At 45.7% G+C, this 19,333-nt stretch overlaps 1 protein-coding gene across 1 annotated transcript in view; it reads right to left on the bottom strand.

Annotated features, from left to right (window-relative positions):
• Nucleotides 1-9,378: 9,378 nt before the first annotated feature.
• The window catches only part of CCDC32 (coiled-coil domain containing 32), a 45,621-nt gene continuing 35,666 nt past the window's right edge, over nucleotides 9,379-19,333 (bottom strand). The window contains exon 4 of the mRNA XM_073566713.1: nucleotides 9,379-9,875. Within this exon, the coding sequence (XP_073422814.1) occupies nucleotides 9,740-9,875 (136 nt within the window). The 3' untranslated portion in view covers nucleotides 9,379-9,739. The remainder of the gene's footprint in view (nucleotides 9,876-19,333) is intronic.

Below are 19,333 nucleotides of genomic sequence, written 5' to 3'. Positions count from 1 at the left end.
CGTTGCGCACTAGACAAAACTCCATCACATTGCATAGGTTCAGACATTTGCTCAAAAGGTGGCAGCGCCTCCCATGTAGTCTTGCGTTCACGTAAACGCCGATCAACTTGAATGGCTAATGACATAGAATCATCAAGACCAGAGGGAACAGGAAATCCCACCATAGTATCTTTTAAAGTTTCAGACAAACCCTTCCGAAAGAGAGCTGCCAATGCACTATCATTCCATGTAGTAAGGACCACCCACTTTCGGAATTTCTGACAGTATAACTCTGCAGGATCCTGACCCTGGTTCAATGCCAACAGGGCTCTCTCAGCTTGATCAATAGCATTAGGTTCATCATATAACAACCCCAAGGCTTGAAAAAATGCATCCACATCAAAACAGGATCTTCAGGTGTCAAAGAAAACTCCCAATCCTGGGGATCGCCGCGCAGCAAGGAGATGACAATTTAACCTGCTGCGCAGAGCTCCCCGATGAGTTAGGCTTCAAGGCAAGAAATAATTTACAATTATTCTTAAAATTCAAAAATTTAGACCAATCCCCAAAAAACACATCATCTTTGGTTCAACAGCATGTGAATGAGTGAGATAGGCGGAAATTCCCCGCACTTCAGCAGCGAGCTGCTCCACACGATCAGACAATTGCTTAATCTCCATCAAGGAGAGAAAAAAAAAAAAAGAATCCTCCTATGGCCCCAGAGAAAAAGAGAAAATATACATATAAAAAAAAAAATTCTGACACTTTTTTTTTTTTTTTTTTTTTTTTTACAATTCTCCCTTGCTTTTGAGTACCCTAGAATCTGCGGTATGGCTGGTGATTCTGTTATGAATGAGTCACCGAGGAGGAAAAAACAAAAAGCAAGCTAAGCCCAGAAAACCAGAGAGGTTGGTAACTAGCGGATTGCAGACCCCTGATCCTATCCACCCAACTAGCAGTAGCCGTGGAGCGTGCCTACGGTGGTCCTAGATGCATCGTCACGGCCGGAGAACTAAATAAGCCTAAAGAAAGAAAGGGAAAATCTAAACTGCCCCAGAGCAGACCCCAAAGCAATAGACAGCCCCCAACATGTATTGTCGGTGAAACAAGATGAAAGCACAAACACAGATAGGCTGAGCAAACGATGGGGCCCTCACTAACTATAAAGGACAGGAAAGAAAAGCTGCTGTCTGCAATCACGCAAAAAAACCCTGCCAAAAAATGTCCAACACGTCTGATAGAAAAAGGCCATGAAGTCGCTAGACTTCAATTCCCTATATCAGCACTCAGCTATATTCTGAAGACAGAGCAAAAAAGATCAACTGATCAGAGACAAAATGGGGATTCAGCCAAGTCCCAGCCAGGGCTGGCTGAACACAAAAACTAAGTAAACCAGACGAAAACTCATATGAACAATAGCAGAGAAAACTTAGCTTTAAGAAGGCAGGAGCCAAACTGGAAACCAGAAGCCACAGTCAGGAGAAATCACCAGCAAGAAACTAGGGAGTCGGCTGCCTTAAATCCAATCAGAAACTCCTGATGTCCAATCGCAGTCCTCTTCCTCAGGTGGCCGGTCTCTGCCATTTAGATCAGCTTCATTACCTCCCTTCACCAACAGAGGGAGTCCAGATAGAGAACTCACTACTCCTCGGTCAGCACAGCCAGCTCCATAACCCTCACCAGAAGCCAGAGGCAAACCCGAAAATGAGCTCACAACATCCTTCCATTTCAATTTGATCGCTTGCACAGTGCTCCTTGGGATGTTTAAAGTTTTGGAAATCATTTTGTATCCAAATCCGGCTTTAAACTTCTCCACAACTGTATCACGGACCTGCCTGTTGTGTTCCTTGTTCTCCATGATGCTCTCTGTGCTTCAAATAGAGCAGGTGCATTTATACGGAGACTTGATTACATACAGGTGGATTATATTTATCATCATTAGTCATTTAGGGCAACATTGGATCATTCAGAGATCCACATTGAACTTCTGGAGTGAGTTTGCTGCACTCAAAGTAAAGGGGCCGAATAATATTGCACGCCCCACTTTTCAGTTTTTGAATTTCCACAAAAATTTAAAATAACCAATAAATTTAGTTCAACTTCACAATTGTGTTCCACTTGTTGTTGATTCTTCACCCAAAATTTACATTTGGTATATTTATGTTTGAAGCATGATATGTGGAAAAAGGTTGAAAAGTTCCAGGGGGCCGAATACTTTCGCAAGGCACTGTATTTCCGAGAGACTGCTGCCGACCCGGTGAAACAGGAGAATCCCACAAAGCATATGCCAGACAAGAGGACCAAGGTATGATGCTGTCTTTGCCACCAAGAGAAATCAAGGTGCAGAAGTTTCAGGTTACTTGTAGGTAAAATTTTATTCAACCTGATAAAAAACAAACAAACAATATATGCTACCGCCCAGGCAGCAATATTTTGAGACAGAATTTTTTCTGAATAAATTTATAATCAGCAAATTATTAAATGCATATTATACATTCGATCATGCTGCTGCGCTGCCGCCTGCTGAAGATTCTTTTTTTTACTTTAATACTGTATATATAATAATCAGTATGTAAAATAGTGGGCAGGTGAGTGATCTGTCAGAATCCATACTGATAAATATGTAAGGCCTGTTTCAAACCTCCGTCATCGGCGGTGAGTTGAAATCCGCCAAAGGTTGAAACCAGCTGATCTGTGACGGACGGATGTCAGCGGAGCACGTAGTATGAAGGATCCGCTGGAGAAGCGAAGCGGCGTAATTTAAAGCGACCGCGATTTGGATGTAGATCGCGGCCGGGATTTGGAGTGCGATCGCGGGAGCTGGAGTAGCGCGACCGGGAGAGGGACGCGAGAGTTGGAGCGAGATCGCGTGAGGTGGAGAGTGATCGCGGGAGCGAAATCGCGTGAGGTGGAGAGCGATCGCGGGAGGGATGGGTGAGTTAGAGAGATTTTAGCGACTCCCGGAGCAGCATTTATGGGTTAATGCTGAAATTAGTGGACCGTCAAAGCAAAAAAACGTTGCATGGTCCGTTTCATCCGCCCGGGAGCCGCTAAAATCTTGGTGGATCCGTAAAAAACCGGGTGGGAAGGACGACTGTCAGTCAAGATCCGCCAATAATGTAAGTCCATGGGGGGAAAAAACGGATCCGCCCCTTTTTTGGCGGATCCGTTTTTTAAAAAAATTGGCGGATTTTGACTGACGGGTAAATACGGAAGTGTGAAACAGGCTTAAGCAGAGCACCACATGAAGACCTCCTTGGAGCACGAGCATATCAGTAACTGAAAATAAAGATAACACAACAACCACAAGACGGATTTCAGCCACCAAAGTATCATTGTAATCAGTATAACGGTGCTGACCTGACACTCTCTGTAGGTTACTGAGCACAATTCTGCTGACAGGTTCCCTTAAGTGCAGAAAAATTCAAAGTTCAAAACTATTTTTCAAAATATCACATTTCCAAATTTTTCATAAATAAAACGCACATCATATCGACTTTAAATTTAACATTATTATAAAGTAGAATATGTCACGAAAAAAATCTTAGAACAACTGGGAAGAGTTGAAGCGTTCCACAGTTATTACACCACATAAAGTGACACTGGTCAGAACTGAAAAATTTGGTCTGGTCAGGAAGGTGGAAAAAGACTTCAGCAGTAAGGGGTTAAAGCTAGTAAAGTTGAATGATTTACAAAGCATTGTTACCTTTTGTGAGAGAAAAAGACATTAAAAGTAATCTTTTTTTGTACAAAGTCACAGCACTTTTTCTTTAAAATAAGATTTTATTAGAAATTTCACTGTCGTATTCAGTAAGACAAGTGCAAATAAACGGGAACTGAAATGGACGGTATGAACCACTTAGGGATGATGATTATGAATGGAATTGGTTAAATTGGTTTCACAGGGGTGTAAAGAGCAAAGTACTGGGAGTGATGAGCTGCAGCGGTGCTAAGGCGATGTTATCACGATGCTGACTGTTAGAGGACGTACCAGTAGGTGGACATTTAGATTCTCACACCACACAATACTAAACATCAAGGATGACATAAATGAAACAACTTTACAAAGAAGTTAGAAATAAAACCAAATAGTTTTCTTCCTGTTCTATTTTACCCTTAAAAAAAGTTTAGTTATTTTTTTAGTTTTTGGTCAGCTTTCGTACAGTTATGAATCTTTGTAATATACTTAATTTTGCTTTCTAGAGTGTGAACTTCTCCGATCGCCTCCCTGAAGCACTATGACTGAGTATGAGGTAGAGGAAAAAAAGAAAAGCTCATTAAAGAGTACAAAGCTTGCTAGAGCTGCAAAGTTTGCTAGGACCTCCTGTTGAAGCTATAAGCGAAACGCGTGTTGGGATACTGCGTGGTGTTGGCCGAATTTGGTCCATTTACTATGGCTTGTGGCGGGTACTGGTACTCTGGCATGGCTGCAAATATTGGTAAAAACTTTGTTTGAGGGGTTCTCACTAAGTCACAGGGATTTTTTTTTTAATTATATTTACTATATTATTCATTTTTTGTAATCACGGTTATAATTATTATTTAGTGTTCTTTATCCGGTTTATATAATTGCCTTAAGGTCCCGTTACATTTAGCGATGCACCAGCGATCCCGACAACGATATGACCCGGTCAGGATCGCTGGTGCATCACTAAATGGTCGCTAGTGAGCTGCCAAACAGGCAGACACACCAGCGATGCAGCAGCGATCAGTGGTCGTCACTTACCTGTCACACGCAGCGAGGGTGACCTCTTCTGCCCACGTCCATGGAGTCGCTCGTCGGCGCCAGCAGGAAGCCGTCGACGAGAAATGGACCAGGATGATCTCGCGCGATCAGTAATATCCAGCGGGGGAGCCGGTCAGAGGCAAGTGTCACATGTAGCGAGATCGCTAGCAATATCGCTGTTGCGTCACAAAATCGGTGCTAGCGATCTCGCTATGTGTGAAGGGGACTTTACTGTTTGATTGCTGTCGCATAATCAGATTACATTGTGTGATTTGCCACTGACCACACTGCCCTTTTTTCTTGGGTGATTTTAACCTTTTTCTTTAGGTCATTGTATTTATATTTATTAGAAATATATTTTCATATATGGATTGTTCAGTATTTGTTTCTATTTAAGGAGTAATTTATAGGTACAATTGGTGTATTGGGTACTATAACTTTTCTACTTTTGGTAAAATAATAGTATGGGGTCTTTGTATGAATACACACAACCCCAGATATAACCAAGGGGCAAAGACGATAAATTGGCAAAAAATTTTTTTTTGTATAAAATACCTTTATTAGGAACATACATAAAAAATGGGTAAATTTCCAAGCAATGGAACGCTAAAAAATAGCATACCAAAATCCAGGACTAAATGTATGACATGAATGTGAAAATGCACACGAAGAAATATTTTTGAACAAAGAAATGTATCAAAGTGGGAGGCAATTATAATTCATAATATGCAAATCTGACGATTATGAAATTATTATCACAATTTTAATGCAAAGTGCACTGTAAAATAAATCACAACCGATGAAATAGCAATGAATGTAACAATAAATCAATATAGCCATCCCTGAAAAAAGGAACACAAGACATCATTATGGTAAATGTGCAAAAAAAATCAGAATAATCTGCAAAATTCACAAAGTGATTTGTGCAAAAAACACTATATAATCCGTAAGCACCATAAAAATAGCTGTGCAAAAAAAGATCCGCATTGCTTGCAAAGTGGCGTGAGCAAAAAAAGGGGAACATGAAGGAAATGCTCCTATGCTACTTTGTTAAACATGATTAAATCATGTGAGCAAATAAGCAACATTATGGTGAATGTGCAACAAAGAGAACTCAGAAAAGTCTACTAAGTTCACAAAAGTAATTAATGCAAAACAAGCTCTGTATTCAATAAGCACCATAGAAATAGCTGTGCAAAAAAAGGGCAAGCAAAATAGTCTGCATTACTTACAAAGTGACGTGTGCATAAGTCTCTGGAGATGTGCTCCCACCCCAACAGCGCCGTTTCGCTATCCCGCTTCTTCAATGGGGTTATCGATACATGGTTACATCCGGTGTCTTATTTATATGCGCAACCCGGAAGTGATCAAAGGACGGGTCAGTATCCGAGTATGCGGATATTATTCTGCTTTTTTTGCACAGCTATTTTTATGGTGCTTACTGATTATATAGTGTTTTTTGCACAAATCACTTTGTGAATTTTGCAGATTATTCTGATTTTTTTTTGCACATTTACCATAATGATGTGAGCAAAAAGACATGATATAATCATGTTTAACAAAGCAGCATAGGAGCATTTCATACAGTTAGGTCCATATATATTTGGACAGAGACAACATTTTTCTAATTTTGGTTCTAGACATTACCACAATGAATTTTAAACAAAACAATTCAGGTGCAGTTGAAGTTCAGACTTTCAGCTTTCATTTGAGGGTATCCACATTAAAATTGTATGAAGGGTTTAGGAGTTTCAGCTCCTTAACATGTGCCCCCCCTGTTTTTAAAGGGACCAAAAGTAATTGGACAGATTAAATAATTGTAAATAAAATGTTCATTTCTAGTAATTGGTTGAAAACCCTTTGTTGGCAATGACTGCCTGAAGTCTTGAACTCATGGACATCACCAGACGCTGTGTTTCCTCCTTTTTGATGCTCTGCCAGGCCTTCACTGCGGTGGTTTTCAGTTGCTGTTTGTTTGTGGGCCTTTCTGTCTGAAGTTTAGTCTTTAACAAGTGAAATGCATGCTCAATTGGGTTGAGATCAGGAGACTGACTCGGCCATTCAAGAATATTACACTTCTTTGCTTTAATAAACTCCTGGGTTGCTTTGGCTTTATGTTTTGGGTCATTGTCCATCTGTAGTATGAAATGACGACCAATCAGTTTGTCTGCATTTGGCTGGATCTGAGCACACAGTATGGCTCTGAACACCTCAGAATTCATTTGGCTGCTTCTGTCCTGTGTCACATCATCAAAAAACTCTAGTGACCCAGTGCCACTGGCAGCCATGCATGCCCAAGCCATCACACTGCCTCCGCCGTGTTTTACAGATGATGTGGTATGCTTTCGATCATGCACTGTACCACGCCTTTGCCATACTTTTCTCTTTCCATCATTCTGATAGAGGTTGATCTTGGTTTCATCTGTCCAAAGAATGTTCTTACAGAACTGTGCTGGCTTTTTCAGATGTTTTTTAGCAAAGTCCAGTCTAGCCTTTTGATTCTTGATGCTTATGAGTGGCTTGCACCGTGCAGTGAACCCTCTGTATTTACTTTCATGCAGTCTTCTCTTTATGGTAGATTTGGATATTGATACGCCTACCTCCTGGAGAGTGTTGTTCACTTGGGTGGCAGTTGTGAAGGGGTTTCTCTTCACCATGGAGATTATTCTGCGATCATCCACCACTGTTGTCTTCCGTGGGCTCCCAGGTCTTTTTGCATTGATGAGTTCACCAGTGCTTTCTTTCTCAGGATGTACCAAACTGTAGATTTTGCCACTCCTAATGTTGTAGCAATTTCTCGGATGGGTTTTTTCTGGGTTTTTTGCAGCTTAAGGATGGCTTGTTTCACCTGCATGGAGAGCTCCTTTAACAGAATGTTTCCTTCACAACAAAACCTTCCAAATGCAAGCACCACACCTCAAATCAACTCCAGGCCTTTTATCTGCTTAATTGAGAATGACGTAACGAACGGATTGCCCACACCTGTCCATGAAATAGCCTTGGAGTCAACTGTCCAATTACTTTTGATCCCTTTAAAAACAGGGTGGCACATGTTAAGGAGCTGAAACTCTTAAACCCATTATCCAATTTTAATGTGGATACCCTCAAATGAAAGCTGAAAGTCTGAACTTCAACTGCATCTGAATTGTTTTGTTTAAAATTCATTGTGGTAATGTCTAGAACTAAAATTAGAAAAATGTTGTCTCTGTCCAAATATATATGGACCTAAATGTATATGTTCCTTTTTTCAGGGATGGCTATATTCATTTATTGTTACATTCATTGCCATTTCATCGGTTGTGATTTATTTTACAGTGCACTTTGCATTAAAATTGTTGTGATAATAATTTCATAATCGTCTGATTTGCATATTATGAATTATAATTGCCTCCCACTTTGATACATTTCTTTGTTCAAAAATATTTCTTAGTGTGCAATTTCACATGTCATACATTTAGTCTTGGATTTTGGTATGCTCTTTTTTTGCGTTCCATTGCTTGTAAATGTACCCATTTTTTATGTATGTTCTTAATAAAGGTATTTTATACAAAAAATTTTTTTTTTGGCAATTTATCATCTTTTCCCTTGGTAATATCTGGGGTTGTGTGTATTCATATTAATTTTTGGCGTTTTTTGTCCCTATTGCATTCTATGAGATTGTGGTTATTAATATTATATGGGGTCTTTGTGTCTAGCTTTGGTTACAAATCGCCTATGAAGACGGCATGAACTGTGCAGGTAAACCAGCACTTCAGGATGGTGTTAGATAGGAGACAGACAAGATAAGGTAATGGAGTATATTACAAAGATTCAGAACTTTACAAAAGCTGATCAGAAAAGTTTCCTCCTAAAATGTCTACCACTATACTGGCTGCCATTCTCACTGTGAGCGAAGATCACTCCTTGATCACCTCCTAGACAGTGGTCAGTGATCGCCACCATGTACTAATAGCAGAAACCAGTGCTACAGCCACCACAGGGCTCAATATGGCAATACATGTCCAGTTGCATGGAAAATACTGTAAAATAAAAAAAATTAAATATATTTTTAATACTATAAAAAAAATAAAAAAATAAAAATTAAAACTTTAAATTTAACAACAAACCCCATTTACTTTTTGCATGATTACGTAAAATTAATTTGCAAATAAAAAGAAAAAAATATATATCAGAGGATATGTATTAAAACAGAGAGGCTTTTTTATTTAAATTTAATTTTAATCAAGGATATTTTTATTTATGCTGCCTTATCTAAACGTAGCTTAAAAGGTTCCTCCCAAAAAGGCAAGTTATCCCCTATCCTCTACATGAGTAATAAGTGATTGCTGAGGGTTGGCCAGCTGCAACTCCAAGAACGGGGCTTCATCCTGACTTTTTTGTGTGCTTTCCGCTCCATTCACCGACTATGGGACTGCCGTGAGACAGTATTCAGCAGTCAACAGACAATGGCTGGAGTGATGGCCGCGCATGAGCACCTCCGCTCAGGATGGAGCCGCGGTGTCCCCGCTGACTGGGTTCCAGAGCCCTGATCTCCGGGTATTTGTGGGCCCCAGCAGTCAGATCTCCAGTGATCAGCAAGTTGTTCCTATCAGTCAGATCTCCAGTGATCAGCAAGTTGTTCCCTACTCTGTGGATAGGGGATAAATATTATACATAGTACATGAGGTCACCTGAAATTTTTGGTAAAGTTTTATTACGACTTTCTAGACCTGGCACAATGATTTGTGCAATGGTCACTTTCATTTTTTGTGGGGAATGAATGTAAAATAATTCTAAAACAGCAGTTTCCCCTCGCTTTGTGGATGCATATTTGAACATGTTGCTTTTTTTTAAAACTGAAATGCAATATTTTATGTAACATGTGATGCAGAAGGGAGAAAAATACAAATGTATCCATGGTACTTATACTGTTACACCATTGCTGACTACAAGGTATGAGTGGAGGCTTCTACGTGGTAAGTTTATATAGTCTACATCCATTTCATCATGAAGGACTGCGAGATACAACGCTGCGGACCGGCAGCACAGAGCAAGTCACTGCTCAACAGAGTCCAGCTCCTTATTTTCACCTTTTATCGATGGAGACTCGCCGGGTATTAAACACTGCACCTCCTCGGCACTTATAGCCACCTTCTCAGGCTGCAGCCACCTCTTCAAATGTTCTAGCTTGCTGAAGATGTGAGAATTGAAGAACAAGAAAAACAAGGAAAGAAAATCAATAGGTGTTAAAAGTTACAAATAAGAGCCGAAACCCCGGCTAAACGGGGTAATGAGCTGGGACTCACACACAGCGGGAGCAAAGGGTTTAGATTAGATGAATTGCACCACATTAATATTTTGTCAGGATAGCCGGTATTTGGTCCAGCTTTATATCCACAGGACATTTATTGTCTGGATTTTAATATATTTCTGGACAGTATACTATACTATACTAATATATCTAATATATAAAGCTCAAGTGTGTGTGTGTGTGTGTCCGGGATTGGCATCCGCACCGTCGCAGCTACAGCCACAAAATTTGGCACAGTCAAACGTCTGGACCCCGAGAGCGTCCTAAGCTATGTTGTGAGGTGAAATTTTAACCCCCGCGCGGTTCAATTCACCAAACAATTTTGCCCCTATCTACATAATGGGGAAAAAGTGTGTATCAAGCCCCGCCCCTCATTATGATGTCATAATGGTTTCCATGGCGACGCTGATGTCATCATAGGTTGCAAGCCCCGACGCTCATTATGATGTCATAATGATTGACCATGTAATGGAGGATGTGTGATGGCTATATGGGCACCGGACTATGGGATGGAGGATATGTATGACGGGTATATGGGCACGGGAATATGGGATGGCGGCAGGCCCGGATTGGCAATATAACCAACCGGGCATTTTCCCGCTGGGCCGCTGTCACGTGGGCCGCGGGCGGCAGCGCCCGATCATCTGGCTGCTTGCCAGCTGCTGCGGCCACTGTTGCTCCTGCCGCCGGCCCTCTGCGGGCACGGCGGTGATAGTTTCAAGTTTCTCCCGCACTGCAGGGAGATAAGCTACCACGCCTCCCCCCACGCACCCCATCCTCGCCGCAGCATGAGACCCCGCCCACAGCGTCGCACTCGCTTGCCTGCTCGCTCTGTTCGCAGGACCTGTGATGAGGTCACAGGAGGGGAGGAGTCAGGAGGCCACATGATCAGGAGCCTTTGTCCAGACCCCCGTTCATGTCACCCCTGACTCCGCCCCTCCTATGACCTCATCACAGGTCCTGTGCGCTCAGCCTTGCCTCTACCGTCTGCAAGACTCTGCTTTGCTGTTGTCATGGTGCTGGTTGAGGTAAGTATGTGTGGGGTCAGGATTTACAGTGTGGATGTAGCAGAGCTGTGTGTGTATGAGGTGTACGGAGCGGAGCCGTGTGTGTACGAGGTGTACGGAGCGGAGCCGTGTGTACGAGGTGTACGGAGAGGAGCCGCGCGTGTACGAGGTGTACGGAGCGGAGCCGCGTGTACGGGGTGTACGGTGCGGAGCCGTGTGTACATGGTGTACGGTGCGGAGCCGTGTGTACGAGGTGTACGGAGCGGAGCCGTGTGTACGGAGCGGAGCCGCGTGTGTACGAGATGTACGGTGCGGAGCCGTGTGTACGTGGTGTACGGTGCGGAGCCGTGTGTACGAGGTGTACGGAGCGGAGCCGTGGGTGTACGGAGCGGAGCCACGTGTGTACGAGGTGTACGGAGAGGAGCCGCGCGTGTACGAGGTGTACGGAGCGGAGCCGCGCGTGTACGAGGTGTACGGAGCGGAGCCACGCGTGTACGAGGTGTACGGAGCGGGGCTGCGCGTGTACGAGGTGTACGGAGCGGGGCTGCGCGTGTACGAGGTGTACGGAGTGGAGCCGCGCGTGTACGAGGTGTACGGAGCGGAGCCGTGTGTACGAGGTGTACGGTGCGGAGCCGTGTGTAGATGGTGTACGGTGCGGAGCCGTGTGTACGAGGTGTACGGAGCGGAGCCGTGTGTACGGAGCGGAGCCGCGTGTGTACGAGGTGTACGGTGCGGAGCCGTGTGTACGTGGTGTACGGTGCGGAGCCGTGTGTACGAGGTGTACGGAGCGGAGCCGTGGGTGTACGGAGCGGAGCCACGCGTGTACGAGGTGTACGGAGAGGAGCCGCGCGTGTACGAGGTGTACGGAGAGGAGCCGCGCGTGTACGAGGTGTACGGAGAGGAGCCGCGCGTGTACGAGGTGTACGGAGAGGAGCCGCGCGTGTACGAGGTGTACGGAGAGGAGCCGCGCGTGTACGAGGTGTACGGAGAGGAGCCGCGCGTGTACGAGGTGTACGGTGCGGAGCCGTGTGTACGTGGTGTATGGTGCGGAGCCGTATGTACGAGGTGTACGGAGCGGAGCAGTGTGTACGAGGTGTACGGAGCGGAGCAGTGTGTACGAGGTGTACGGAGCGGAGCCGCGCGTGTACGAGGTGTACGGAGAGGAGCCGCGTGTGTACCATGTGTACGGAGAGGAGCCGCGCGTGTACGAGGTGTACGGAGAGGAGCCGCGCGTGTACGAGGTGTACGGAGAGGAGCCTCGCGTGTACGAGGTGTACGGAGCGGAGCCGCGCGTGTACGAGGTGTACGGAGAGGAGCCGCGCGTGTACGAGGTGTACGGAGAGGAGCCGCGCGTGTACGAGGTGTACGGAGAGGAGCCGCGCGTGTACGAGGTGTACGGAGAGGAGCCGCACGTGTACAAGGTGTACGGTGCGGAGCCGTGTGTACGTGGTGTACGGTGCGGAGCCGTATGTACAAGGTGTACGGAGCGGAGCAGTGTGTACGAGGTGTACGGAGCGGAGCAGTGTGTACGAGGTGTACGGAGCGGAGCAGTGTGTACGAGGTGTACGGAACGGAGCAGTGTGTACGGAGCGGAGCCGCGCGTGTACGAGGTGTACGGAGAGGAGCCGCGTGTGTACCATGTGTACGGAGAGGAGCCGCGCGTGTACGAGGTGTACGGAGAGGAGCCGCGCGTGTACGAGGTGTACGGAGCGGAGCCGCGCGTGTACGAGGTGTACGGAGCGGAGCCGCGCGTGTACGAGGTGTACGGAGAGGAGCCGCGCGTGTACGAGGTGTACGGAGAGGAGCCGCGCGTGTACGAGGTGTACGGAGCGGAGCCGTGTGTACGTGGTGTACGGTGCGGAGCCGTGTGTACGAGGTGTACGGTGCGGAGCCGTGTGTACGTGGTGTACGGTGCGGAGCCGTGTGTATGAGGTGTACGGAGCGGAGCCGTGTGTACGGAGCGGAGCCACGTGTGTACGAGGTGTATGGTGCGGAGCCGTGTGTACGTGGTGTACGGTGCGGAGCCGTGTGTACGAGGTGTACGGAGCGGAGCCGTGTGTACGAGGTGTACGGAGCGGAGCCGTGTGTACGAGGTGTACGGAGCGGAGCCGCGTGTGTACGAGGTGTACGGAGAGGAGCCGCGTGTGTACCATGTGTACGGAGAGGAGCCGCGCGTGTACGAGGTGTACGGAGAGGAGCCGCGCGTGTACGAGGTGTACGGAGCGGAGCCGCGCGTGTACGAGGTGTACGGAGAGGAGCCTCGTGTGTACGAGGTGTACGGAGCGGAGCCGCGCGTGTACGAGGTGTACGGAGAGGAGCCGCGCGTGTACGAGGTGTACGGAGAGGAGCCGCGCGTGTACGAGGTGTACGGAGAGGAGCCGCGCGTGTACGAGGTGTACGGAGAGGAGCCGCACGTGTACAAGGTGTACGGTGCGGAGCCGTGTGTACGTGGTGTACGGTGCGGAGCCGTATGTACAAGGTGTACGGAGCGGAGCAGTGTGTACGAGGTGTACGGAGCGGAGCAGTGTGTACGAGGTGTACGGAGCGGAGCAGTGTGTACGAGGTGTACGGAACGGAGCAGTGTGTACGGAGCGGAGCCGCGCGTGTACGAGGTGTACGGAGAGGAGCCGCGTGTGTACCATGTGTACGGAGAGGAGCCGCGCGTGTACGAGGTGTACGGAGAGGAGCCGCGCGTGTACGAGGTGTACGGAGCGGAGCCGCGCGTGTACGAGGTGTACGGAGCGGAGCCGCGCGTGTACGAGGTGTACGGAGAGGAGCCGCGCGTGTACGAGGTGTACGGAGAGGAGCCGCGCGTGTACGAGGTGTACGGAGCGGAGCCGTGTGTACGTGGTGTACGGTGCGGAGCCGTGTGTACGAGGTGTACGGTGCGGAGCCGTGTGTACGTGGTGTACGGTGCGGAGCCGTGTGTATGAGGTGTACGGAGCGGAGCCGTGTGTACGGAGCGGAGCCGTGTGTACGGAGCGGAGCCACGTGTGTACGAGGTGTATGGTGCGGAGCCGTGTGTACGTGGTGTACGGTGCGGAGCCGTGTGTACGAGGTGTACGGAGCGGAGCCGTGTGTACGAGGTGTACGGAGCGGAGCCGTGTGTACGAGGTGTACGGAGCGGAGCCGCGTGTGTACGAGGTGTACGGAGCGGAGCCGCGTGTGTACGAGGTGTACGGAGAGGAGCCGTGTGTATGAGGTGTACGGAGCGGAGCCGTGTGTACGAGGTGTACGGAGAGGAGCCGCGCGTGTACGAGGTGTACGGAGAGGAGCCATGTGTGTACGAGGTGTACGGAGCGGAGCCGTGTGTATGAGGTGTACGGAGCGGAGCCACGCATGTACGGAGCGGAGCCGTGTGTACGAGGTGTACGGAGAGGAGCCGCGCGTGTACGAGGTGTACGGAGAGGAGCAGCGCGTGTACGAGGTGTACAGAGAGGAGCCACGCGTGTACGAGGTGGACGGAGTGGAGCCGTGTGTGTATGGAGTGGAGCCATATGTGTACGGGATGTACGGAGCGGAGCCAAGTGTGTACAAAGCATACAAAGCGGGCTTTTCCCACGGACACAGGAGTACACGGCGGAGCCCCGAGGAGCATTTTAAAACACACACATAACGTTCCACCTGAAGTGATGTGCTGGAAGCTGACCGGAAATGAGATAATTTCTTGAGGAGATTGTGACGGAACCAGGAATGCTTCAGATCCATCACCGTGTCCTCCTCCGACAGCGCAGACAGCAGGATCGCCTTGGAATCGGGGATGCCGGCCATGTGAGCGGATTATGATAGGTCCTGCACCGGGAGGCTCAGGTGGGCACTACAATGGGAGCCGGGCTGCTATAGTATCTTTGTAGAATCTTTCTTTATTTCTTTCTCTCTTTTTCTTTCTCTGTTCTTTCATTCTCTGTTCTGTCTTTCCCTCATTTTCTTTCTCTCTCTGTTCTTTCTTTCTCTCTCTGTTCTTTCTTCCCCTCTTTCTTTCCTCTCTTTCTCTCTGTTCTTTCTTTCTCTCTCTGTCTCTCTCTATTCTTTCTTTCTTTCTCTCTCTGTTCTTTCTCTGTCTCTCACTGTTCTTTCTTTGTCTCTCACTGTTTTTTCTTTCTCTCACTGTTCTTTCTTTCTTTCCCCTTTCTTTCTCGCTCTCTCTGTTTTCTTTTTTCTCTCTCTCTCTGTTTTCTCTCTTCCTTAGTGCCAGTCAGTGTGCCCATAATGCCAGCCACTGTGCCGTCAGTACCAGTCAGTGTGATCAGCAGTGCTAAATGGGTGCGATTAGGTGTGGACATGGGTGTGACTAGTTGTGAAATGGGTGCGGCTGGGCGTGGCCAATATTTGCAGAGGCGCGCTGCACGTGCCGCAGTCTTTGTCCATCTTTCCCTTCTTCAAAAGTTGAGAGGTATGATAGGGGCGGCTATGACCAGGGGGTCTGGTTGCCCAATGGATAGCAGTTGTGCCAGGAATTCTGTAATCATGCATACAAAAGGGGACAGAGATTTGGGAGGAGTACTGTACCTAAAAGCAATAAATAGGACTGAGCTGAAATACTGGGCACAGCTGTGACTACATGTTATATAGTCGTGTTAATCTCCTCTCACTTCTTGTAAACTACAAGTGTACAAAGATATTATATAGTCACCATGTGACTAGTGGGCCTGTGTAACTTCAAATGCCAGGGCTGAATTTTAGTCCCAGTCCGGCCCTGGATGGCGGATATGTATGATGGGTATATGAGCACGGGACTATGGGATTGAGGATATGTATGATGGGTATATGGGCATAGGGCTATGAGATGAAGGATGTGTGATGGGTATATGGGCACTCGACTATGGGATGGCGAATATGTATGATGGGTATATGGGCACGGGACTATGAGATGGAGAATATGTATGATATGCAAATAAAATGAAAAAAAAACAGACAATGTGATTTTCTGGATTTTTTTTTCTCAGTTTGTCTCCCATAGTTGAGGTCTACCTATGATGTAAATTACAGACGCCTCTCATCTTTTTAAGTGGTGGAACTTGCACTATTGCTGACTGACTAAATACTTTTTTGCCCCACTGTATGGTTTCATAGACTGTTATTTTCCATGCCATGTATAATAATCCTGCATTTGCTCTGCTGCCACCTGCTGTCCTTTTTCTGTATAGCAGCCTGTAACTAAGTAATTCTTGTACATGCCTTCCACTTCCAGGTCAAGGTTCACACCTTCTTCCTGCTAGCAGCCATTCTTAGTTTCATTTTCTGTGGGAGGGACGCGCTTGTACCGAGCTGTGAAAGGCATCAGTTTTTCTACCACCTTGCTTCACAATTTGCTGCACACTTTTTGCTCACATCTTGTTAACATTCTGCACGTCTGGAGAAGTACTGCATTACCAATCATATGCTGTATGTACAGATTTCCAAATAAACAAGTCTGGACTTCACAATCCTGGTGTGTATCTTCTCTCCGGACGCTGAACAGCAACAATGGTCCTGTCTGCTCTGCATTGAGGAAACGGAAGGTAGGAATCTCACCCAGCCCAAATCAACTACACCTCCATTTGTCTCATGCGGGGACAGAACAGTCGAAAAACTGCCTTTAGCCCGGCCAGAATTACCCTTATATCCCTATCCATATGCCTGCGCTCTGCCTGCTCACATACTGCAGCCCTGCTCTGCTAAAAAAAAAACACTGCATCACCCCAGACAGCATTGTGCAGAGACTCTCTGTATATTATATAACATCGCTGCAGATTGTCAGACTGCAAAACCCCACAATTCTCTAAAAACAGTTTGGGAATCTCGTCAGGACGTCTTAACTAAGCTGCACTGCGATTTCCAGCCCCCAATTCAAAAGTTCAGTTTCTTAAAGAGACAGCGCACCTTAAATCAAAATGGCCGAAAAAGACTCTGCACAGTCTCCCACTGCTGAAACAGAGCAAATGCAACCCGATATTGTCCATTATGAAGAGGGGGAAAAAGAGCCAGCTTTACAAACAGACTAAGACTCACGACCAAGACGCTCTGTCAAACCAACCATAAAGGCTGTTGAAAACTTTCACAATACGAAGGATGAGTTCAATGACAACCTGGACGACCTATGGGAACGAGTCACCTCCCTCATGTCAGGCATCCAATACCACAAAAATGATGCAGCGAGTCTACAGGACACAATAAAACTGCTACACGGCCCACGGAAGATACAAGAGACTGTTGGCAAGTACGCCTCCTTCCTAAAAGACTCTAATGAGGAGGTAAAAGTGGCTGGGACCCTAGGAGGTAGCGACCATGCTATTTTAGAATTTTGGATAACTAGAGGCGAAAGACCTGTGAAGACTCAGACGTCAAGGTTAGATTTCAGATAGGCAGATTTTAAGGGATTCAGAAAGAGAATTGGAGGGATCCAATGGCTGGATATCCTTAAAGACAAAAATGTCCAGGAAGGATGGGAAATCTTGAAAAATGAAATTCTCAAAGCACAGTTGTTAACAATTCCGAAAAGAGGGAAGAATAGGAAGCATTTAAGGAAACCAGGATGGATGAACACAGAACTTAAGCACATGCTAAAAAGGAAGAAAAAAATGTTTATAAAATGGAAAGAGGGAGGCATATCTAAAGAAGAATATAATGCTGTCTGCAGAACCTGCAGGGCACAAATCAGATTATCTAAAGCTGAAAATGAATTGAGGCTTGCAAGAGATGTCAAAAGCAATAATAAAGGATTTTGGGGATATGTCAAAAGTAAAAGAAAAGTCAAAGATGCTATAGGATTTTTACAGGATGAAAATGATGAAATGGTAAGACAGGATGTTGAGAAGGCTGAACTTTTAAATTCCTATTTTGCATCTGTTTTCTCTCAGAAAGGAAATGTAACATCAACTGTTATTCACTGTCCTATTAAGGGAATAGAAGAATCCAGGATATCTATAAACAGAAAGATAGTGAGGAAACACTTAGCTAACCTAAATGAATTCAAGTCTCCAGGTCCAGATGAATTACACCCCAGAGTACTGAAGGAGATAGCAGAAAAAATGTTTGAACACCTCTCCATAATCTTTGAAAATTCTTGGAGAACAGGAGAAGTGCCAGAAGACTGGAGAAGAGCAAATGTTGTTCCTATCTTCAAAAAGGGGAAGAAGGTGGACCCAGGCAACTATAGGCCGGTGAGTCTGACTTCTATACCAGGAAAGATCTTTGAACAAATTATTAAACAACATGTATGTCAATACCTGGATAAGAATGAAGTGATTAAACAGAGTCAGCATGGGTTTGTAACTAATAAGTCATGTCAGACTAACTTAATTTCCTTCTATGACGGTATCACTGATTGGGTGAATCAAGGAAATGCTGTAGATATAGTATATCTTGACTTCAGCAAAGCATTTGACAAAGTCTCTCATACAATCCTTATTGAAAAAATGACTAAGTATGGAATGGACAAGGCAACTGTTAGGTGGATTCATAACTGGCTTAGTGATCGGACCCAAAGAGTGGTCGTAAATGGCTGCACATCCAGTTGGAAGAATGTCTCAAGTGGGGTACCACAGGGCTCTGTCCTGGGCCCTGTATTGTTTAACATCTTTATCAACGATTTAGATGAAGGAATTGAGGGTAAACTGATTAAATTTGCTGATGACACAAAGCTAGGAGGGATAGGTAATACTAGAGAAGAGAGAGAGAGGATTCAAAAAGATTTAAATAAACTGGAGAAGTGGGCAGCAACTAACAGAATGGTTTTTAACAGGGAGAAATGCAAAGTACTACATCTGGGCAATAAAAATGAAAAAAGCATATATAGAATGGGAGGAATAGGGCTAAGTGACAGCACATGTGAAAAAGACTTGGGTATACTAATAGATCACAGACTGAATATGAGTCAACAGTGTGATGCAGCAGCAAAAAAGGCAAATGCAATTCTAGGATGTATTAACAGAAGCATACAGTCTAGATCACGTGAAGTCATTATTTCCCTCTACTCCTCTTTGGTCAGACCTCATCTGGAATATTGTGTCCAGTTTTGGGCACCACATTTTAAAAAAGACATCAACAAACTGGAGCAAGTTCAGAAAAGAGCGACCAGAATGGTGACCGGTCTGCAAACCCTGTCTTATGAGGAAAGGTTGCAGGATTTGGGAATGTTTAGTTTGCAAAAGAGAAGACTGAGAGGAGACTTAATAGCTGTCTACAAATATCTAAAGGACTGTCACATTGTAGAAGGATCAACTTTATTCTCATTTGCACAAGGAAAGACTAGAAGCAATGGGATGAAACTGAATGGGAGGAGACACAGATTAGATATTAGAAAAAACTTTTTGACAGTTAGAGTGATCAATGAGTGGAACAGGCTGCCAC

The sequence above is a fragment of the Dendrobates tinctorius genome, unplaced genomic scaffold (assembly GCF_039654945.1).
Source record: "Dendrobates tinctorius isolate UK_male_01 unplaced genomic scaffold, ASM3965494v1 ptg000019l, whole genome shotgun sequence".
NCBI lineage: Eukaryota > Metazoa > Chordata > Amphibia > Anura > Dendrobatidae > Dendrobates > Dendrobates tinctorius.
Note: the sequence above shows the minus strand (reverse complement) of the source record. Positions and strands in the feature narration are given on the sequence as shown.